Here is a 23573-nt window from a genome sequence, read left to right on the forward strand (position 1 = left end):
TGGTCCAGCCCAGCCATCACCACCCCGCCTCGCCTCGCCGGTGTGGGCACGTACCGCGGTGGTGTAGGCGCCGCAGGCCCCCAGCGGCAGGGGCGCGGGGTGGAAGGCGCCCAGCTGGCCTGCCATCTGCTGCATCCGCCGCAGCGCGCGCTCCCGGTCCGTGTCTGCCAGCTTGACCACCAGGCTGGACGAGGCGCCCTGGGCAGGGCAGGGGAGGCCGCGGTGACCAGCCCCGACTCCGGCCCCAGCCCTGGGCTGAGTGCCTGCCCCATCGGGCCCTTTCCCGGGGCACCGAGTGCACATGGGCAGGAGGAGCCCGTCCCCGCCCCACTGGCCTCACCCTAGGCCCGGGCACCCGCCCTCACCGCCATGGTCCGGCTGCCGTGTAGACCCTGGATGGCCGCCTGAGCTTCCCCTTGACTCCCGAACTTCACAAAGGCACAGCCTGGGGCAAGATAGAGGGATCGGAGGCTCAAGCCGCAGGGGCCAAAGGGTCATGAGGCCCAGAGTGAACAAGGGTCACCAGGGAATCTCGGGGTCATCTCAGGTCACCTTTACTAGTGCCATCCGGGCTCCGCAGCACGGTGCACTCCTCGATGTGGCCGAAGGGCTGGAACAGGCGTCTGACATCCTCCTCACCCTGCTGCTTGCCCAGCATCCCCACAAACAGCTTCCGGTCCTCTGGGGACAAAGCCAGGAATAACCTGGGGACCCCAAGTCTTCCTAGACTCTCCAGAGTAGCCTGAGGAACTTAGGAAAGCAGCTCACCAGTCTAACTCTGGGAATTGTGGGGAGTGAGAAGGCCCTGGGCTCCAAGGTTGGATTTCTCTCAGGGGCAGGAGGACCTGCAGGAAGATCTGGAGGAAGGAAACTCAGCTCAGATTCCCTGGAGAGGCTCATCGCTGCTCTTGTGGGAAGTGAGGCAGTCTCAATGTCTTTGGCTACGGAGAGCCTTATAGACATCATTTTTAATGTTTGCTCTTCTTTTTCTTTTCTGAGTCAAGGTCTCATTCTGTCATCCAGACTGTAATGTAGTGGCATGATTATGACAATCGTAGCTCACGGCAGCCTCGACCTTCTGGGCTCAGACGATGCTTCCATTTCAGCATCCCGAATAGTTGGGACTACCGGTGCACGCCACCACGCCCGGTTTAATTTTTAGATTTTTATTTATCTATTTATTTAGAGATGAGTTTGTGCTATGTTGACTAGGCTGGCCTTGAACACCTGGGCTCAAGCAATCCACCCACCTTGGCCTCCCAAAGTGCTGGGATTACAGATGTGAGCTACTGCGCCCAGGCTCTGTTTGCTCTTTCTGTTCTTAGAGTTTGGGAAATGCTATTTCAGACCATGTCTGGGGTGTTAAGGTGAGGTATTGCATTCAGTCTGGGTCCAGAGAAGAGAAATACATCCTAGTTGGTCAGCCTGGTGACAGTGGCTGGAATCAGTGCCTTTCCTGCTCAAATCAAGGAGGGTTCTGCATTTAAAAACAGCACAGAAAGCTGTTTTCTCACCTTACTGCCTCACCCCCAGGCACTGAGTACTAGAATGATGAATCCTCACTCTCAGCCTCGAAGCAAACCTGGGTCCCCCTCCAAGGCCTACAGAGAGCAGGAGGTGTGGTTTTCTGAGCCTTTGACATAAGCATTTTCCCCACTACCTTTGCTGAGCCTGACCCCTTTCCTTCACTCCTACCTCTACCGTCCCATCCCCTCAGCAAGCTTCCAGGGCCCTCTCTGAACTCTTGTCTCCTAACTTCTCCTGTCTTCCTGTCCTGAGCTCTCCCCAAATATTCACGCTGTGAGAGAACAAGTTCTGCCTGTAGACCTGGCTCCCTCCCTGTGTCCACCCTTTCTATGGAGTGGCAGGGACGTGGGAAAGATGCCGCAAGCCGAGTCTATGTCCCCAAAGAAAGCTGGAGAGCTAAGGCTGGAAACCAGGGCTTTGAGGCACATCCAGCTAGCTAGGCCTAGGGAGCACTATCTGGGAGCCTGGGGTAGACAGGCCCAGCCTGCAGGGTCTGCTGTGAAAAGCTGGTTCCTTTCTGCACCAAGGAAAGTCTCTGAATTTGGGATGGGTCTTGACCACGTAGAGAGCAATACAAATTGGGAGAGAATGGGTAGGAGGGAATCTGGCTTCAGGCTTCATCTTCAAGATCCTGGAGCTAACCGGCACAGTGGCTCATGCCTTGTCATCCCAGCACTTTGGGAGGCAGAGAAGAGAGGATTGCCTGAGCCCAGGGGTTTGAGACCAGCCTAGGCAACTTGGTGAAAGCTCGTCTCTACAATAAATAAAAAATTAGCTGGATGTGGTGGCACATGCCTGTGGTTCCAGCTACTTGGAAGGCTGAGGCAGAAGGATCGCCTGAACCCAGCAGATCAAGGCTGCAATGGCCATGAGCATGCCACTGCACTACAGCCTGGGCTACAGAATGAAGCTCAGGAAAACACATCCCAAATTCCTCTACTGCTTGACTGGCTTAGCTAGGCAGTTGGGAGTCCCTGGATTCTGAGTGCAGGGGGGCAAGGTTGGTGGGAATCATAGGCCAGAGCCTGAATGGCAGTGAAAGAAAAATAGGCTAAAGTCAGCAGCTGAGGTATCTCTGACAAGGCTGTGTGCATGTCCACATTTCACCTGTCTGCTGTGGGGGTCAGCCTAGGCTGCCCTGGGGGTCCTGAGGTGTCTGTCTGTTGGTGCCATGTCTGTATGGGAAGCAGGGGCCGCAGTTCATCCAGGACAGGCAGAATGAGTTTTAGCAGAATCCTACCCTCTGTCCAGAGGGGAACTGCCCAGAGATCCTGGGAGGGGAGGGAGAATGTACTTGTGGCAGGAATTCTAGAGAAGGTGCAATGGTCTCATTGCCGACCTTCTGCAGTGAGAGTACTGTCTGGGGGAGAAATGCTTTGCTTCTGGGGTTGTTAGTCACAGAGCAGTGCCCTTAGAGCAGATTGCTGGTTTCCCAATCTTTTAAAAAAACTCAGTAGGATACATTGTTCTAACAAAAATATTAGGATGAAGTTTAAAATGTAAGAGAAAAGCACACTGCACTGATTGAAGACAAAGGTTGGAGGGGGGCACCTGGACTTCCTCCTCCTTGATCCTCACCTAATACTACCTGGGGGGGCTCCAAGGAAAACCCTTTGAAACCACTGATTGAGAACACAGAACAGAGTTCCAAATCATGAATGAAGGGGGATCTGAGATTATCCTGTTCAGGAACCTGAGAAGACAGGAAAGGGCTTTCAGGAATCTCTTGTCCAATCTGATGTTGATGGTTTTGCCTTGACATTGGAGGCTGGACTCCATTTGGTCAGAAACTCAAACCCATGAAGACTGTGTTATCTTTCTGAGCTGTGACACTGAGGTATGCCCATGTGGCTGCAGAAGACCTGGGGAAGGCTGGAGAAGACCCTCAAGTCTCCACAGTCCCAATGCTTTAATTTATACAAGGGGGGGAGACCCCAAAAAATCAGAATTTATTTATAAAAAATTGTGTATTGCTGGGCTCGGTGGCTCAGCCTGTAATCCTGCGCCTTTGGGAAGCTGAGTTGAGTGGATTACCTGAGCCCGGGGGTTTGAGACCCGCCTGGGCAGGCAAGACCTCATCTCTACAATAAATCAAAAAAATTAGCTGGGCGTGGTAGCGTGTGCCTGTAGTTCCAGCTACTTGGAAGGCTGAGGCGGAAGGATCGCCGGAGCCCAGCAGATCGAGGCTGCGGTGGCCAGGAATGTGCCACTACACTCCAGTCTGGGCGACAGTGAGACTCCAACTCAAAAAAAAAAAAAAATGTGTATTTATTGTTACATTTTTAAACTTCAGTCACCTTCAGAATACTCTTTGATGCAATCCACCTATCAATATGCTTTTCCTACTGCTCAAAACAGTTTTTAACTTGTCCATTTTGATGTCTTTTAGTGTTTCTGCTATTTTTTGTTTCACTTCTTCCACATTGGCAAAACATTCCCCTTTGAGGATTTTTTTCATCAGGGAAAACAAAACAAAAAATCACTGGGGGCAAGATTGGGTGAATAGGAAGGGTAGGGCATGAGGACCTTGCTGTTTTCTGTCAAAAACTTCTGGGCACTCAGCGTGATGTGGGTGGGTGTGATCGTAAATCACCCATCATGAAATGGGCAAACATGCTGAAAGACTCACCAAAAAAAATTCACTGAGACCAAATGCAGCTTCTCACAATGCTAGCTAGTATACCGATGCCTATTGATTCCTAGAAACCTTATCTAGTAGGGGAAGGCTGTACTACAAGGGACCTACCCTCCAAAAAGATAATTCCGGTTTTTTTGGGTCCCCCTCATAGTGCAGTTGTGTCATTGAATAGGGTCTGCAAGGTGGTGATGGCACCCAGATAAGATGTCATGCCACACACATGGGCCAGCAACCAGGTAGCCTTATATAGGAAGAGAGATATCACAGACTGAGATGGCACCCCCGAGACAGGAAAGAGGTTTGTCTGGACAGTGGTGATCTGATCCCTCATCAGCTCTTCCTCCTGAAGGCAAAGTCATCAACATCAGATGCTCTTCCTCTTGTCTGGCTCCTGAACTTTCTGCTGATGGTGATCAGTTCAAGCGCGTGTCGTGGCCCATAAAATTCTCTGATATAACTTTTCAATGAGAATCTCTCCAGTTAAGAATGTCCATTTCCATAGCAGGATACTGACTTTATGGTTCTGGACTACTGAGGTATACAGGATCTGAAATTGAAATGAGTACCCACTATGGGCTGAGCTCTATGCTGCCGTTCCCAAGAATCACCTTGAATCCTGATCTTCTCTTTGCCACTTTACAAGAAACTTGATGGTGTTTGACACCAAGATGAGCTGAGTTATAGTGACTGTGAGCCTCAGGTAGTGACCATGAGCCTCTTAAGAGACCTGGTCAAAGAGAAGTACAGCCAGGACTCCAGAAAGTAGTCCCCAAATCCATAACCCTGAAGATTCTGACAGCCGATCAGTGCCCCCCAGAGAAAGATGTAATGGAATATAGCCCAGATACTTTAATTTCCTCTGGGTCAAACTTTGTTAATTTGGTGAAAAGAGGATGGTACCAGAGGTAGGTCAGAAATGTCTGGATAAAAGCATCCTATAGTTGGTGGGTAAGTCTCCAGAAAGATGGAAATATCATGGAGGTTCAGCCTTCCTGGAGTGTAAGGAACTGGAAGGCAGCATCAGTGTAGGGTGGAGACATGGGAAGCCACACAGTTGACTGCAACTCCTGTTGGCAACCTGTGTCTTCCTTGCTCTTCTACCAATGTTTTTTGAACCCAAAACAAGTGGTTTAGGCTCCCAAAGGCCCATCGCAATGAAGCTGCCTTGTACAGCTGCTCATACAGGTTGGGCTCTAATGCAGCAAATGATGGGGTTGAGAGCCCAGTAATCTTAGCGGAATCTTCTTCAGGAGGGGCACCAGGATGTTCAGAAAAAACTGGGCCAGGCCCAGTGGCTCATACCTATAATCCCAGCACTTTGGGAGGCCAAGGTGAGAGGATTGCCTGAGGGTTTGAGACCAGCCTGGGCAACTTGGCGAGACCTCATCTCTACAATAAACCCCAAAATTAGCTGGGTGTGGTGGTGCACACCTGTAGTTCCAGCTACTTGGAAGGGTGAGACAGAAGAATCGCCTGAGTCCAACAGGTTGAGGATGCAGTGGCCATGAGTGTGCTACTGCACTCCAACTTGGGTGACAGAGTGAGACTCCAACTCAAAAAAAGGAAAACTGGTCCAAAGAAATGAATGAGGTGTCTAAGTTTCTGGTTTCAAGGCCACTCATGCCTACTCATCTCCATGTTAGTGGGATGGCATGATTGTAGGGATGGCATAGGAAGAGACCCTAGCCTTGGGGTGCTAAGCATCAAACACATCCTAAAAATACAGGTCCACCTTTCAGGCAAAATACCCACGCAGAAAGTCCTGCTGATGGCAGTAGTAGTAGCAAAATATGTTTTGCCTGGTTTTCTTAGTCACTACTATATGCAGCATATAAAGCTATATGCAGCATATAAAGCCAAGGAAGGCTGGGAAAATGAGTGAAGGAAATACTCAGGCCTGGCCAGAACTGACAGCCATCAAGAGGGCCTTCTAATTCCACACACATGCAAAACCATTAGAACTAGTATGCAAATTCAGCAAAGCTGCAAGATAAAAATCAACTGCATTTCGATATATTAGCAATGAACAATCTGAGATGAAAATTAAGTAAGCAAGTCTAGAAGCACGAAGAAGAATAAAATACTTAGTAATCAACTTAACCCAGGAGACAAAAGACTCGTTCACTGAAAACTACAAAATGTGGCTGAAAGAAATGAAGGTGACACAAATAAATGGAAAGACATCCTGTGTTTATGTGTTGGAAGATTTAATATTGTTAAGATGTCAGTGCTACTCAAAGTGACCTACAGATTTAATGTAATCTCTATCAAAGTCTTATTGGCATTTTTCTGCAGAAATAGAAAAATCCATCCTAAAATTCAGGTGGAATCTCAAGGAACCCTGAATAGCCAAGAATCTTGAAAAAATAACAACTTCCTGATTTCAAGGCTTATTGCAAAGTTGCAGTAATCAAAACTGTGGTACTGGCAAAAAGAGAGACATATAAACCAATGGAATAGAATAGAAACCCTGGAAATAAGCTCTCACATATATTGTCAAATGATTTTCAACGAGGATGACAAAACCATGCAATGGAGAAACGACAGTCTCTTCGACAAGTGGAGTGGGGAAAACTGTATATCTACATGCAAAAAAATGAAGTTAGACCCCTAACTTACACCATATAAAAAAATGAATGGAAAATGAATCAGAGTCTTAAATGTGAGAGTTAAAGCTATAGAATGCGTAGGAAAACAATTAGAGGAGAAAAACCTCATGACTGGATTTGGCAATGATTTCTTGGTAATGACACCAAAAGCACAGGTAATACAAGTAAAAATAAATAAATGGGACTATTAATACAACAAAATTAAACATTGTAAGGAGGATCCATTAGAGGGCAATACACACACACACACACACACACACACACACACACACAAGCTGAGCTCAGTGGCTCACGCTTATAATCCCAGCATTTTGGGAGGTGGAGGCAAAAGGATTGCCTGAGTCCAGGGGTTTGAGACCAACCTGGGCAACTTGATGAGACCTTGTCTCTACAATAAATTAAAAAATGAGCCGGGCATGGTGGTACGTGCCTGTAGTTCCAGCTACTTGGAAGGCTAAGGAGGAAGGATTGCCTGAGCCCAGCAGGTCGAGGCTGTGATGGCCATAAGCATGCCACTGCACTCCAACTTGGGGGACAGAGTGAGACTCCAACTCAAAACAACAACAACAAAAACACTAACCACTTCTGTGTGGACTGGATGTGGTGACTCACTCCTGCAACCCCAGAACTCATTCCTGAACACTGACTCCCAGGTACACCATGCTCTTCTGAGCTCCCAGGCCTGCGAACATGATATTATTCCCTTTGCCTGAGACTATTACTTCCTCTCTCCTCTGTTCTCTATGTGGTTACTTCCTGTTCATTCGTGAGATCTCAGCTTAAATATGACTCCCTCTAGAAACCCATGCTGGGTTAGGTGTCCCTTGTTTATGTCCCCACAATTTCCTATGGACTTCCTGAAAAGCAGGGATCACACTGCATTGAGACCCTTTGTTTACTTGTCTGTATCCCTTCATGGCCTCTGAGCTTCACAAGGCCAGGTGCCAGTGTGCTCAGCTCACATCTGTATTCTTAATGTGGAGTGAGTTACTCAGAAGGTGTCAGTCGGTGGTTGAATAAACAACAGCCCAGTCTGTCTGCTTCTCAGCTCACTCATGTTCTCTTAGTTGGCCTCGCAGCTGTGGGACTGTCTCTTGTTTGTTGGCAGGCCTTAGAAGATGGTCAACAATGGCCCTGATATCCAGCAAAGTTTCCCAAGGAGCAGAAATTCTTGGGACTCATGAACCAGAGGTTTTGCCTGCAGCCTGGAATGTCTCAAAAACCTGTCTGAAAATCATGAGAGGGGAAAGCATGTGTGGCCAGGGGGAGGAGACTAACTGGGGTGGGAACATCTTAACAGATATCAAGAGTCAGAGACCAGAAGTGAGAGTCTAAAAGGATGGAGGAAGTATTTCTTGGAGGGATGAACTCCACAATGGAACCACGAAGCCACCAGAACCCCCCCACCCATCTGGGTAAGGACATTGAGCATAAAATCTGAGAGGACAGGCAGAATTAGTAGGAACCAAAAAATGTACTATCAGTTGGTCTCCATTCACTCCCTGATCCTGGGTGTTTCTTTCACCAACAAAGCCATGGCTGACCTCAAGAAAGGCGGGAGAGAGCCTTACCCAAGGGAGTCAGCAGACATTAGGGAGGGCGACAGGCATGAATGATACAAGATCCAAGGACAAGAAAAACACTAAGTACTGATACCAGAAGCCAGCCTTGCACTTCTAGCATGAAAACTGGTCAGGATCCTGCTGGGTGGTAGAAAGTAGGGCTACTGACCCCTCCAATTCTTTTTTTTTTTTTTTTTGAGTGGGCATTTCACTCTGTTGCCCAGGCTGGAGTGCTATGGCACGCTCACGGCCACCACAGCCTCCACCTGCTGGGCTCAGGCAATCCTTCTGTTTCAGCCTCCTGAGTAGGTGGGACTACAGGTGTGTGCCACCAGGTGTGCACCACCACGCCCAGCTAATTTTTTATTTACTGTAGCGACAAATTCTCACCAAGTTGCCTGGCACCTCCACCTCCCAAAGTGCTGGGATTATAGGCATGAGCCACCGCGCCCACCTCCTGGCCTGATTCTTAAAAAAAAAAAACCTTGGAAGTGCTACTTGGCAAAACATAAATGACCTCTCCCGGGTGAGGTGGCAAGAGCTCCCTTCCACTGGTGCCAGCATCTGCCTCGGTTCTTCTTGCCTCTCCTGGATCTGAGCAACCCAAAGCCCCATCATTCCTTGGTCTAAGCAGGGATGCCTGAGCTTTTTCTGGGGCTGAACAACGCTGACCCCCACCTGTCCCCTTGGTCCAGGGTGGCTCCAGCAATATGCCACAGGTAGGACTGGCTCCCCATGTGGGCCCACCATCCCCTACGTGGGCGACACCCTGAGGTTGGTCAGACAAAGACGTTACCTCCTCGGCCCTCACTGGCAGCGGGTTTCACTTGGATCGGACGATTCATCTGAAAGACACAGGACCAACACACACCCATTCAGCATGACTGCCAGGTCCTGGAGCCCTGGCTTCTCCACTCCTAGACTCCTTAGGATCTGAGTCCTAGCCTCTCTCAACTCTGCACTCCACCACGCCCACACTGGGATTATAGACTTTCCCAAGATCCCTTCCTTGAACCCAAGAATTTAGAAGGTGCTGAAACCAGAAGGGATGGATGACAGGAGCTCAGTGACAAGCACAGGGTGGGATGCAACGACTACTAGGTTCTCCCTCCTGGGGCCCTGGGCAGGGACAAGGTGAGGCCCGTCCCTCTGGCTTCTGGACTTACTTTAAGGTTTTGAGTGAGAGGCATTGGGTGTGAGGGTGGAATTGACACTGCAGACCTGTGTTTTATGTCTAAAACCAAGGATGGAATGCTTTGTGTCATTCAGAGGAAACAATCTGAGAATCAGACTTAGTACTATCTACCCTCGACGCTGTCATTTGATGGTTGTATGACTTTAAGTAAGCCACCCTCTCTCGAATGGGGAGACATCCCCGAAGATTCTGTGTCACTGTAATCTCCACACTCACACCCTCCAACCCCTCCTGGGATCCCCTGCCCCCAAGGCTGCTGGAGTTTTCCGTGGGGCCCATCCTCGGCCCTTGTCTGCCTCCTCGTCCTGTTCTGCCTGACCAGTTCTGGCTAGCTAGTCTTACCCACACCCTCAGCCTCAGCTACTGTCCCCACGGGAATGACTCAGAGCTCTGTATCCCCAGCCCACAGCCTCTTCTGAGCTTTTAGACCCATGTTCCCAGCTGCTTGCTGGACATCCCCACTGGAAAGTCTCACGGGCCCCTTTGCTCAACACCTCCAAACCAGAGCTCCTCTGTTTGCCTGCACCTGATCCTCCCGGTCCCCCGAGCAATAAACCTGAGAACAGTTTGGCTTCTCCCTCCATCCCATCCCCCCTCCAACCAACTTCACCTTTTAATTCAGGGGTTCCCTGATCAGGGGTGGATGAGAATCACCTAGGAGCCATATTAGATGCTTACGTTGGGGCACTGTATCATCTGAAAAAGCCCCTAGGTGATTTCAATATATACCCCCTCCCAGCCCCCAACCACCCTGAGTGAATTCATGGTTGAATCCCCATCTCACCTTCCTCTCATGGGTGTTGTGGGGATCACATGAGGTAATGGGGACGAGAAAGGTCTTTGTAAACTGCCAAGAGCTGGGTGCGTGTGAGGAAGTATTGTTGGGGGGTGGGCAGCTGAGTGCCGGGAGGAAGGAACAGCGGCCTTCCCGTTCATGGAGGAAGGGGTGCTGGTGCCCATCTGGCCTGAGAAGGTGATGATCTGACCCCCTCCCCTCAGGAAACGCACTGTTTCTGCACCAATCAGGGGCCACTCCATCCCTTACCAATGTGCTCGTTGCCGAGACAACAGGCAGCTTCCTGTTACCATAGCCACAAGTGCTACCCAGTAACTATGGCAACGCCCTGGCAGTCACAGTTGAGCAATTTCCTTTGGATCAAATTTGGGGATGGGAGGGGTAGGGAGGACTTACTTTAAAAAATAAAAAAAGGAAAGGAAAACAGGCCGAGCCTAAGCCAATGCAGTCCCCCTCCCACCCAGGGCTCTGACACACCCACCCGCTGGTGGTGGAGCACCCACAGTGTACCAGGCTGTGGGTGGGGGCCGAGACACCGACAGGACTCAGGTTGCAGTCTAGAGGGGATGACAGATCAATCCAAGCAGATCAGGGCGAGCTGGATAGGCCTGGACTGGCCTGGACCAGGGACCAGGAGGACAGGGCCCGTCCCTGGGCATGGCCACCTGCGATTGTGAAGGAAAGACCAAGAGACAGCCATAGAGAGCAGAGACACAGGGAGAGATGGAGAAACACGGGAAGACAGAAATGGTGTGAGAGAAAGAGACAGACCTAGAAGGGGCAAGGACAGAGAATTACTGATGGGAAGAAAGTAAGGGGATGGGAGGGTCAGGGCGCAGGTACAGGAGAGGCAGGGGGAAGCCTGGTAGGGAAGACAGAGAGAGGAGTAGAAGTTTGGGGTGGGGGCAGTGAGGGGGAGCAAACCATCATTATTTTATCAGTTCTTAAATATATCCTGAGAATTTCTCTCTGGCGCCTAGAGTGATGGGCCCATGTGACAGCAGCGGTCGCCATGGCAGCTACCTCCCAGGTGGGTTTCCTGGGAGATGGAGCTCACTGATGCTCTGGGAGTGCCCCTTCCCTCTCCCCTCCACGCCAATACCCTTCATTGGAGAGTGGCATCAGGTGGCATGCACACGGCCCTCCATGGGCCTGGCCTGGGTCTTCCACCACTTAGAGCTGCTGTTGGCATTTACTGAACTCTGTGATGAGCCTCAGGCTGGGCATCTCAGGGGAGACAGTGATGACCTAGGTGGGGACCCTCTCCTCATAGTTTCACAGAGGGGAAGATGATGCCACCATTTCCTGAGAGTCTGCTCTGTGCCAGGCTTTCCTGGGAGCACTTTATATATGTTGTCTCTAAATCCTTCCAACCACCCTGCAAGGGAATGCCCTTGGCCCCATATTCCCAATGAGAAAGCTGAGGCTGAAGGAGATGAGATCACAGGATGGGTGAGCAGTTGGGCTGGGATTTGCCCCCAGCCTGTATGTCGCGGATGACCATGATTTTTGCATTGTGCTGTTCAACTCCATTCTTAAGGCATGAACACAAATAATGAGGTGGAGGGCCCAGGGCCTTGGGGGAGTGCAAGGTCATGAGCTGTGGGAAAGGCTGGAGAGGTTGACTCAGGGAAAGCTTCACAAAGGATGCAGCCTTTGACCTGGGTCTTGCAGGACTGGGGGCACTGGTCATGTGGAGACAACGGGAGAGGTTGAGCTGGCGGCTGGGCGATCCAGATGTCTGCAGGATGGACAGAGAGCTGCAGGATGGAAGGATAAAGGACTCTGGGGAGCACCTGGTAGGGAGGGTGCCAGGGTAGAACAAACCGCTTTCAAGCAAGCCATATAGATGTGGATTTGAGTCCTGGCTCTATCCCTGGCCACTTGTCTAAGGTCTCTGAGTATTTAGATTTGTAAAGGGAGGAATCATGAGCCTACGTTTCAGGCTTGTGGTGACAATGACAACGGCTAGGTGCACTAGATATAAGCTTGTTTCTTTTTAATGGAAGGAGATGAAACTGAAAGGTAGGCAGGGGCAAGGCCAGGGCAGGCTGTGAAAACCACATCAAGGAATTTTGACTTTGTTGTATTTTTCTTCTTTTTTTTTTGAGTTGGAGTCTCACTCTGTTGCTTAGGCTGGAGTGCAGTGGCACACTCATGGCACCACAACCTCGACCTGCTGGACTGAGGCAATCCTTCTGCCTCAGCCTTCCAAGTAGCAGGAACTACAAGCATGCACCACCACACTCGGCTAATTTTTTGATTTATTGTAGAGATGAGGAATTGCCAAGTTACCCAGGCTGATCTCAAACTCCTGAGCTCAGACAATTCTCTTGCCTCCACTTCCCAAAGTGCTGGGATTACAGGTGTAAACCACTGCACCCAGTCAAGTTTGTTGTATTTTGAAGGCGATGAGGATCCAGGGAAGGATTTCAAATAGGGGAGTGGTCTAGTCAGTTTTGTCTCAGGAAAGTTCCTGTAAGCTGTCACTATGCAGAGAAAAACCTGGAAAGGGAGTGATGGGGCAGGAAGATCACTGACACAGGAAAGAGGTGAGGGTGACCTGGATAGAAGGAAATGAACAGAATCAAGACATGTGTAGGAAGAATTGGCTGGGGTATGGTTCTATTGTATGTGGGGACCAAGGAGAGGCAGGGATGTTGGCTGACTTCCAGGCTCGTGGCTTGAGATTTGTGGAAGGTAGGAGCTTGGAAGTTTGGAGGTATAAGGAAGTCCCCAGAGAAGGAGCCCAAGAAGATAAGGACAGAGTTGGAGAGAGCAATGATCCCCTAGACTCTGAGCCTTCAGTCCCCTCAGGGCAGTGGTTATGGAGAACACCTGGGACTTAGGTACATCATGTGTGGCTGGAGGAGAAAGAGAGCTGCCCATGTGAGCTTCCTGGATAGCCCTCCCAAGCCTCGTTCCTGCCATAGCAGGGGAGGTACATGGGAACGGGTGAGGCAATCAGGATTCCCCATGAGGAAAAGAGGATATTGCCTCCTGGGCCAAGAACTTGTCATGGGACTTCAGGTGAGCTCTTGCCTGTCTCCTGTTCCCTTGAGAGTTTCTCAGGTGGAGTCCAGGCCTATGTCTGCTTCAGGGCCCAGCCCTGGAGGGAAAATCAAGGGAATGATGTCAGAGAGAATGGCCTGCTCCAGGCAATGAAGTGGGGACGGTCAGAGGCAGTGCAGACACACACGCATGGGGTCCTGGTCCTTCTGAGTGCCCACCTCAACTTTCTGCTGAACTTGTCTAAAATCCTTGCCTTTGGGCTCAGCACTATCTTCTTCAGGCTTTTCTGTCCTGATGCCAATGAGTCCCTTCACTGCACGCCCACACCCTCACATTGCCCATGGGAAGAGTGTGGATCAGATCCTCCCCAAAGAAAGGACCACTGGTGGGCCTGGGAGCCTGGTCAGGAGGTGCAGGCAAGAGTGGGATGGAGAAAAGCAAACTTCATCATCTGAGAACTTTGTTCTTCCCCATCCCCTCCTCTAGTTCAATCCACTGTCCAGTCCTGGCGCTTCTGGAATCAATATGGACATTCCAGGCAGCTTGGAGTCCACCACCTCGCCCCTTTCCTGCACTGTCTCCAGCCCTAAGCCAGCATCACCATCCACCTGCACTCAAGCAACTGTGTCCTCAAGGGCCACCCGCCTGCAGTGTCGTTTTCTCTCTAGCTCAGTCATACCACAACCATAGTGATCTTTCAAAGTCAGTCCCTTGGCCAGGCGCAGTGGCTCACGCCTGTAATACCAGCACTTTGGGAGGCAGAGGCAAGAGGATTGCCTGAGCCCAGGGGTTCAAGACCAGACTGGGCAACTTGGTGAGACCTTGTCTCTACAATAAATAAAAAAATTAGCCAGAGATGGTGGCTACTTGGAAGGCTGAGGCAGAAAGATTGCCTGAACCCAGCAGGTCGAGGCTGCAGTGGCCATGAGCGTGCCACTGCTCTCTAGCCTAGGTGACAGAGTGAGACTCCCACTTCAAAAAACAAAAAACAAAAACAAAAAACCAGTCCCTCAAGTTTCCTTGTTTAAAATCCACTCACGTCTCCTCCCATTCCTTTCCCCCATCCCCACTGCCAGCCTCCAGATAAAAACTGGACCCCAAGACTGGCAGCGGAAGCTATGAATCTTGCCTCTCCTGCTGCCAGGCATCCACAATTCCCTTCATCAGGTGGCGCCACAGCTGGCTTTGCTGGACAGTTTCCCTGCCAGTTTCCACCTTATCCCAAAATGTCTTTCAGCCTTCTAGATCCTCAAATATGATGGAATATGATCATGTTCCAGCTCAGAGTGCATCTCCTCTGCAAATCATCACCTCCCTCCCCACACCTGACGCATCTTTTATGCACCCAGATGCAAGCCCCAGTGAGACACCATTAATGAGACTCAGTTCCGGACTGGAAACCCCTTGAGGGCCAAGATTCAGACTTGTTCCTGGAGCCATTCCTAGCACACAAAGTCCCTCTGTGTGAGTTACACAAAGGCACTTCCAACCCCAGGATGAACAAGAAAGAATGTGCCCCCTCCTCTGGGCTGACAGAGCCCTGAGATGATGGCCCATAGAACCTGGCAGGATTCCTGTCCCGTTTGCTCTCTCTACCTGAGCTGCTCTGTGCAGGGCATGACCTGTGAAACCAAACCCCTTTCCTACTTAGTTGCGTCTGCCTCCTGCGCAGTGTTTGAAGGGATGGCTTCCTAAAGGAAGGGAGGTCATGAGCAGGGAGAGATAGACAAATGAGGGAGCACCCTCAGAACCCCAGGAGGTAGGGCTGAGGTGGGGCTTCACCTTTCTTGGATGGATTCTGAAGCCTAAAGTGAGGCTAAAAGAAGGGGGTCCAATGTCTGGGCATGGTGGCTCATGCCTGTAATCCCAGAACTTTGGGAAGCTAAGGCAAGAGGACTGCCTGAGCCCAAAGGTTTGAGAAAAGCCCAGGCAACATGCCGAGACTTAATCTCTATAATAAATCAAAAAAGTTAGCTGACCATGATGGTGCCCACCTGTCATTCCAGCTACTTGGAAGGCTGAAGTGGAAGGATTGCCTGAACCCAGCAGGTGGAGGTTGCAGTGGCTGTGAGCACGCCACTGCACTCCAGCCTGGATGACAGGCTCCAACTCAAAAAAAAAAAAAAAAAGGAAGAAGAAGAAGAAGGGTGTCCAACTTCATGGGGAAGAAGCTGCAGGAGGTGGGGGGAAGTGGGAGGACAGATGTGCTTTCACAGGGAACAGAAATTGGCAGGGGCAAGTGGAGAGGAGTCAGGAGGAAGTGCGGCCCATAGGGTCCCATGGAATTTCCCCCAGGGGGTCCAGGCTTTCCCTCTGGGGTTTCACCCAGCCACTCCTGGTCCCATGGTGACAGTTGTGCCAGACTCCAGTGGGAGCTCAGATTGAAGTCTTGTCTCTGCTTCTCCAGCAGGTGGCAGCTGTACCCAGGACCCAGTGCCTACAGAGAGCTGGACACCCTTCTCCCCCCATACTGGCAGGCCCGAGGCCAGGTGACTAAAGTTGCTGCTGACCCTGGCAGGCCCAGGAAAGATCGATGGCAGGGACATTGCTGGGGCTGGCCAACTCGTCCATCGATTTCCATTTAGGAGAATAATTAAATATTAATTTTCACTTTATTAAGCTGGGGAGAGTGAAGAGAGTCAATCCTGCCAGTACCAGAGGAAACCAGGCCACGGTGGGGACCTGCAGATGAAAGAGTAGAAGGGGGAAGCTGTCCCCAGTCACAATTCTCTCCAGAACCTAAGACCCCTGTCTGGTACCAGGTTGGATCAGGTAACAGTGCAGTGGGTAAGTGAATGAGTTCTGGAGCCAGATTAACTGGCCTCAAATTTCAGATCTTGCCACAGTAGTTATATGACCTTGGGGAAGTCACTTGATTTTTTTCTAACGAGAGAGAGAGCTGGGCATGGTGGCACGCACCTGTAGTCCTAGCTACTCAGGAGGCTGATGAGGAGGACTACTTGAGCTCAGGAGCTCGAGGCTGCAGTGATCCATGATCATGCCACCACACTCCAGTCTGGGCAACATAGTGAGACAATGATCCCCAAAATAAAAAATAATATATAGAGAAGGGGTCTCATGATGTTGCCCAGGCTGGTCTTGAACTCCTGGGCGCAAGCAATCCTCCCGTCTCAGTCTCTCAAAGTGCTAGGATTACAGAAATGAGCCACTGAGCCTGGCCCACTTGATTTCTATGACTCAGTTTCCTGAGTAAAATAGGAATAGTAATAACTTTTTTTACAGGGGATTAAATGACAAAACATGCAAAGTGCTAGAAACACTGACTATATTGCTTTTCTTCCTCAGAAATTCTCCCAGTCCCCTAAGGTCTTCACAGTCCTGGTCTCCAGCACCCTCAACCTCAGAGAACTCCCCAGGAACCCCTCATCTAGCAGAGCCCTGAGTTTCATGGAGGAGAGTCTTTTTTCTTCCAAAGTTCATCTTAATTTTTTTTAGTGCTTTTCATTTGCTTTTGGGATAAAGTCCAAGCCCCTCATCCTGGCATTCAAAGTTTCCTCTTCAACCACTGCCTTCTGTAGAGCTTCTCTCCAGTTTGGACCATGACCACATGGGTCTACCCCAGAGTCTCAGTGCCATGTCACAGCCACCTGCTCCTTCCTTCTGTCTCTGTGCCCTTGCCACACTGCTTCCCACACAGAACGTCACAGCTTGTCTCATTGGCTCAGTTCAGCAGAAGTCATGTGCTCTCATGGTTAGATGAATGATGCCTTTTCATACTCCTACTAATGCTGCTGTTACTATTACTGTTACGATCACTACCACCACCAGCTAACCCGTTTTTCTGCCAAGAAGTGTTAAGCACCTTATATAACTTCACTCATTTAACCATTCCCACAACCCTATGAGTTTCAGTTATAAAGATGAGAAAACTGAGGCTTAGCGGTAAAGATTTGCCCAAGGTCAGAGCTGGTGAGTCGTGGGGCCTGGATTCATGCCGAGGTCTGTCTGACCCCAGAGCTGCACACAGAGGACGAGTGACAGTGAGAAGCTGGTGCTCTTGGGCCCTGGGCCCCCAAGAGCGAGGCTCGAGGTGCTTTAGTTACTGAGATTGGTTTTAGGTTCTGACACCCCAGTATTGACTTTTTTCCTTTTTCTGCTTCTTCTTTTTTTGAGTTTTCACTCTGTCACCTAGGCTGGAATGCAGTGGCATGCCTCTGTAGCAAGCCACAGCCTCGACCTGCTGGCCTCAGGTGATCCTTTCACTTCAGCCTTCCAAGTAGCTGGAACTACAAGGGGGCACCATGACACCTGACTAATTTTTTGACTTACTGTAGAGATGAGGTCCTGCCATGTTGCCCAGGCTGGTCTTGAACCTGTGGGCTCAAGCAATCTCTTGCCTCAGCACCCCAAAGTGCTAGGATTACAGGCGTGAGCCACTGCACGAGTGTCTTCTCTCCTTTTCCTTTTTCTCCTCCTTCTCCTGTTCCTCCTCCTCCTCCTCTTCCTCTTGTTCCTCTCTCTCATTCTCGTTTTTGACAGGTTTTTGCTCTGTCACCCAGGCTGAAGTGCAGTGGCAAAATCATGGCTCACCACAGCCTCAAACCCTGGGCTCAAGCGATCCTACTCCTTCAGTAGCTGGGGCTACAGACATGCCACCACACCCGGCTAATTTTTCTACTTTTTGTCTCGCTTTGTTGCCCAGGCTGGTCTTGGACTCTTGGCCTCAAGCAATCTTCCCACTTTGGCCTCCCAAAATGCTTGGATTACAGGGGTGAGCCACTGTGCTCAGCTCCTAGCAACAGCTTGATCAGCTCATGGCAAAGCCTGCTCTATTCCTGGTCAGCTCCAATTCAAAGAAGGGACTTCTTTATACTGAGCTGAAGTTAGTGTCTGTTCTTATATTCACAGATCCTGATCCTGCCTTCTGGGCCATGCATAAACAAACAAATCCTTCTCCAGAATCCTAAGGGGGTTACCCCCTCCCCAACAGTAACACTGTTTGAGATCTTGCTCTGTGGCAGGCACATGCTAATTTGCAAGTAATCCTCATCATCCTCATATACAAGAAAATTGAAACTCAAGAGTTCAATGAATGTATCTTAAGACACAGAACTGGGATTCGAACTCGGGTCAGTGAGACTTGAAAACTAGTACTTTTAAATATTATATGATGATGCCTTCCTATTAAAGTCTTACTAAACCCCACTTCTCCAGCTAAATGTTCCCAGTTCCTTCAAGCTGTCATCCCACAATACATTGTGTGTCCTTACTTCATCCTGGTCTCTTTCTGGTAGGTTCATGACCCTCTTAAATCTGGAGCCTAGAACTGGACATAACTCCAGGTTTGGCCCCTCATGCATTTCAGTAGCTGTCTGTTCTGACGCACCACTCATTGGACTCAAGAAAATGAGGCTGTCTAGCATGACTTGCTCCTGGAGAACCCATGCTAGTGCCTCACAGTCACCACTTCTTTCGACTACATGATCAGAGGGTACCACTTTGTCTTTTCTCCTGATTACCCATTAACCAAGACCAGACCAGGTACCATTCACGCGCAAAAGCTCGGCTACCCAGAGAGTTGGGTCTCCTCTAACTTTAGCCAAGTCTTTGCAGTGTGGAGGGAAGACAGTCTTTGTGAGTCAAAGCACCATGCCTCCCCCCCAAAAAAAAATCACAGGAAGAGGACTAGAGGAACGTGCCATCAAGGAACTTAGGACTGGAGAAAATGGGACACCACCCCAGCTGAGTCTCCAGACCATTTACCTGCTCACACCAGTGACAAATGACACTTGAAACCATGATTTTAGCCAAGGCGAACAAACTCTAGCTTAGCCCACAACACTGACGCTTCTCCTATGAGATAGGGTGGAACACCTGGCCTAAAGGTCTTGAGCACATTTTTTTGAGACAGAAGATTGAGTGCCATAGGAACTTGAAGCTGCTCAAGGCACAGACAAGCCCTCCCCTGGAAGGATGAGTGTGCTTCTAGCTCCTAGTTGCAACTCAGCCCCCATGGGCTGCTTTGGCATGCACACAGGGCATCATCCCCCACCCAAGGTGCTTCCATTCCCCCAACCCTAGAGAACTTACCCCTGGCAGGGTCTTCTGCTCGTGCAGTGCACTCTGGGCCTTGAGAGCAGAGTCTCGGGCGCAGTAGGTGAGGAAGGCACAGCCTGAGGAGGAAGAGGCTGGCTCAGGAAGTTTTCTGAAGCCCCCAAATGCTCTTCTTTGAAAGACTCCATTAAGTTGACAGAATGAAGGCCACTCTCCTTGGAACAAGGACCCTGCTTCTAAAGAAACTTCTCTGCCTCCCAACTTCTCTAGGGAGGGTCTTCATGCAGCTGGGGTCCTGTGTCACAGACTCTGGCTCCCTTTCACTGTTCCTGGCCTCTTGCCCACACCCTGTCACATGCTTATACAAACTCGCATCTCCTCAGTTCACTCCAACCATGGTCCTGTTGAGGTTAAATCTCCCTGAGGAACTTTCCCTTCATCTCGAACACAGACATCCCCTTTCTTTTTGGATTCATACTCATGGAGTCTCCTAGAATCGGCCTCAATTACTTTCCAACCCTCCTCAGGTAGGAGGAGGCAGAAGACGGAAATAAGGGTTGGGGCCAACCCCAGGGATCTCCAGCCCCAAGCTGGAAGGCAAGGAATGGATTGGTTTGAGGCTTAGAAGATGGGGCTGGTTTAAAGGCCTCCCCCAGGTGTGAGCTTCCAGAATCCCCTAAACCTGCCCAAGGAGTTTGATCTGTCAACTCTCTCAGGGCTTCAAGATGGGGCCTCTTAAAGGGTTATTGTGCCCCAAATCTTGCTCCTCTAAAAGGGCCAGCAAATATGGGGCAGGAAAGGGACCTGAGTTGAGCCAGAGGGTCAGGCCTATCCCTTCTTTGCTCAGTCCCAGGACCTGTAGTCTGCTAGGAAGCACTGAAGCAAGGATTCCTTATTTTCCACAGTCACTGGGCACTCATTCATTTAGAAAATATCTATGGATCGCTTATTTATTATGGTGAGGCATTATAATGGGTTTGGAGATCGTGTGGCAATAAGACAGACACCTCTCTTGTCCTCATGGGGATTAGAGAAGAAATTGGGGAGGACACCTGGTTGGGTCCAAAGCATTAGGAATGTCTCAAAGAAGACACGAGTCCACAGGAACAAGAACATTGAGTCCTTAAGAACCAGATAACACAAAAGGTGGTGATAATTTCAGAGAACAGCATATGCAAAGACTAAATATAAAATTCAGTGTATTGGGGAGATGGGGAGAAGGCGAGAGTGCTTGGAGGCTGGCAGGCAGGGCAGAGTGACCAGCAAGGCATGCAGGCATTGAATCTTATGAAGCACGGAAGGCCTCTGTTGGGTTTTGTTTTTCATGAGTGCAATGGAGAACCACTCCAAAGGGTTTAAAGCAGATTGTTACACAATTAGATCTGTGTTTTTAAAAAGAGCCTTCTGACAACCAGGCATTGTGGTGCACACCTGTGGTTCCAGCTACTTGGAAAGCTGAGGCAGAAGGATCACCTGAACCCAGCAGGTTGAGGCTGCAGTGGCCATGATTGTGTCACTGCACTCCAGCTTGGGTGACAGAGTGAGGCTCTGACAAAAAAAAAAAAAAAAAAAAAAAAAAAAAGAGCTTTCTGAGTGTAGGGGGACCGAAGGAAGAGATGTGGGATGCCATTAGGAACTTGGTGCAGTTTTCCACTTAGACCTCAGCCCTCAGCAGACTAGAAAGGCAAATGGGAACACTTTTTTTCTGATATTTTCCATGTGGCTGTCCCCTTAAGATGGGTTGACTGTCTGCCATTCATTGAGTTAAAGGGACCTGGGAGAACTCCTGGGCCAAACTCTTATTATATCAACAGGGAAACTGAAGCCCAGAGAATGCGTCAGTGGCAGGACAGGGTTTGGAATTTCCCAACTCCCAGGCTGGAGTTGTTTTCAAAGCACCATATCTCAATACCCAGCCATCAAGAGGAAAATGAGTCACTTCAGTTTTCAGACGTCACTGTTGTTGGGGAGAGGATGAGTAGATGTTGACTTGGAGACCCTCCACAATCATCTTGCAAAGTGACACTTGCTTTGGAGAGCTGTGGGTTGGCTTGGAAATAAATCACCAAACACCTGATTCCACTGACATTCCTGCTCTGTCTTCTACCACCAAGCCACGTCATCTGATGTCAGAACCAGGCAGGGGTGCCTTTCTGAAAGGCTCACGGGCTGCCTAATGAGATCCTGTGTGAACTACGGGATGGGGATGGAAGAATGAAGGGAAGAAAAGACAGAGAAACACAGCTTGAGAAACACATGAATGAAAAAAACCAACAAACAGTAAGAATTAGAGCTAAATGGAGAGAGAGGATGAGGGGAAAGTTCAGAGATTCTGATAGTGTTTGAGAGAGAATTCAAGGTATTCGATCCATTTCCCTTATTGTGCAGATGGCCTACAAAGATTGCCTTTGTACTTACATCTGAGATCAATGTCTAGAAAATAAGAAAACAAGTTGCTATAGAAGGATGGACAGACAGGCAGGAAGGCAGCTGGACTGAATCAGAAGGAGTCTGGATGCTGTAGTCTTGTCCTTTCATTCTTCCTTTAACATAACCACAACCCAAAAAGTGGAAGCTGCACCCCTATCCAGATGGTCTCAGCCTTTCTATGGGCATTTTCTCGAAGCCCCTTTATTAGTGTGTTAAAGGAACCCCACAAGGCCTCCCATTTGAAAAGAGGTGGTGGTCTGGCTCCAGTTCTCTGCCCTTAAGAAGGTACCTTCAGCTGTTACCCAAGGCCCACCACTCCTCTCTTAGGAAGATCATGGAGGAGAGTTGGTGACCCTTCCCCACAAAAACCTGAAACCACAGCATGGTGGTGGTTGGAGGGCAGTGGGGGAAAATAAGGGTGTTTCTCCTCAAATCATCTCCCCTTCTTCTGCCCATGCACAACATGTAACTCTGGCTCTTACTCCAGCCCTGCCTGGACAGACTTTTCTGCATGTAAACAAGCCTCCTCCCTCTCTCTACAGGAAGAAAGGGGTGTGGCCGGACAGGACTGTGGTGCCTCTGTCTCTTTAGCAAGGGTGGGGAGAAGGTCCCCTTCTGCCTCTTCAGCCTGACCCACCCTGAGAGTGCTCTGGTCTGGGACCAGCCTGTGAAGGAAGGAAAGAAGGAAGTCGTAAAGAGGATTGGGGAGGAGCAAAGAAGAGGTGCAGGAGCCTGGGGATTAAGGGATGAAAGAAGTGTGGATTCAGCTGAAGGAAACCTAAGATGAAGGGACACAGAGTGGCAGGAATTCCCAACTGAGGTCACCGTTACAGATTCAAATCAGAAGAGGTGGAGAGTGTTGAGATTCTGGCAAACGGTAGGAGAGATCCGGGTTCGTGTCAAACATGAGGGGGATATTTGAACTGAGGGCCCCGTGGGAGGTGAATTGAATTTTGTGAGTTAGTCAGGCCTGGGATCTGAAGAAGGGGAGAGTTTGGGTCTGTGGGGTTTTAGGTTGGCAGTCTGAGAGTCAAAAGAAGGCTCTAGGGTTGACTGGACTTGGAGGCCAGAAGGAGGGGTACAAGTCCAAAATAAGCGTGTGGGTGGAGAGGCCTGGGTTGGGTGGCTGGCACCAGAGGGAGGGTTCAGGAATGCTTGGGTCCAGGGATTGGGAGACTGAGAGTATTCGAGATCTAGAAGATGGAATAAGTTTCCACATTCCAAAATTTGGGATATCTGATGAGAGGGATAGCAGAGAGGTTCATCTGAAAGACGGGGACTGTTGGGGTGTGAGAGGTCGAGAATTTGGAGGCTGAGGATTTGGAGGTTAGAGTGGAGCGCCTATTAGGGCACCAGAGTGATGACCAGAGGGAGGAGAGAAAATTCTGGGTTAGGGGCTCTGCGATCTGGGAAGGGGGCTGGGCTGATGCGGGGCTGACACTGGACTGGTGTTAGACAAGCTCTAGGTGGGGCTGGGGCTGGGGCTGGGGTTGGGCCGGGCCGCACTCTAATCGGATTGGGGCTGCTGGGCTGGGCTGGGCTGGGCTGGGCTGACCCCGCGCACCTTTGTGGAGGCCGGTGAGCCGGTCCTTCAGCACCGTCAGCTCGTAGATGCGGCCGAACTCCTCGAACAGCGGCTTGAGGTCCTGCTCGTCCAAGCCCCGCGGGATCTGCCCCACGAAGAGCTTGATGGCGTCGTGGTCCTTCATGGGCACGGCGGGACCCGGGTTGAGCCCGCTCATGCCGACGCCGCTGTCCGCGGTGCTGAAGCCCAGGCGCGGGCCGGGGC

At 50.2% G+C, this 23573-nt stretch overlaps 1 protein-coding gene across 2 annotated transcripts in view; it reads right to left on the reverse strand.

Moving 5' to 3' along the window:
* Window positions 1–23567, reverse strand: part of CELF6 (CUGBP Elav-like family member 6) — a 29038-nt gene extending 5471 nt beyond the window's left edge. The window contains exons 1-6 of one of the 2 annotated variants that reach the window (XM_021706132.1): window positions 23349–23567; window positions 19391–19473; window positions 9133–9181; window positions 553–681; window positions 366–445; window positions 55–198 (exon numbers count right to left, since the gene is read on the reverse strand). In XM_021706132.1, the coding sequence (XP_021561807.1) occupies window positions 55–198; window positions 366–445; window positions 553–681; window positions 9133–9181; window positions 19391–19473; window positions 23349–23526 (663 nt within the window). In that variant the 5' untranslated portion in view covers window positions 23527–23567. Of the gene's footprint in view, window positions 1–54; window positions 199–365; window positions 446–552; window positions 682–9132; window positions 9182–10315; window positions 10478–19390; window positions 19474–23348 lie in introns of those variants that run through there. The other variant, XM_008072841.1, reaches the window with a different exon arrangement.
* Between the last annotated feature and the right edge of the window lie 6 nt (window positions 23568–23573).

Source organism: Carlito syrichta, unplaced genomic scaffold (genome assembly GCF_000164805.1).
Source record: "Carlito syrichta isolate Samal-C Ts95f unplaced genomic scaffold, Tarsius_syrichta-2.0.1 Scaffold115619, whole genome shotgun sequence".
Taxonomy (NCBI): Eukaryota; Metazoa; Chordata; class Mammalia; order Primates; family Tarsiidae; genus Carlito; species Carlito syrichta.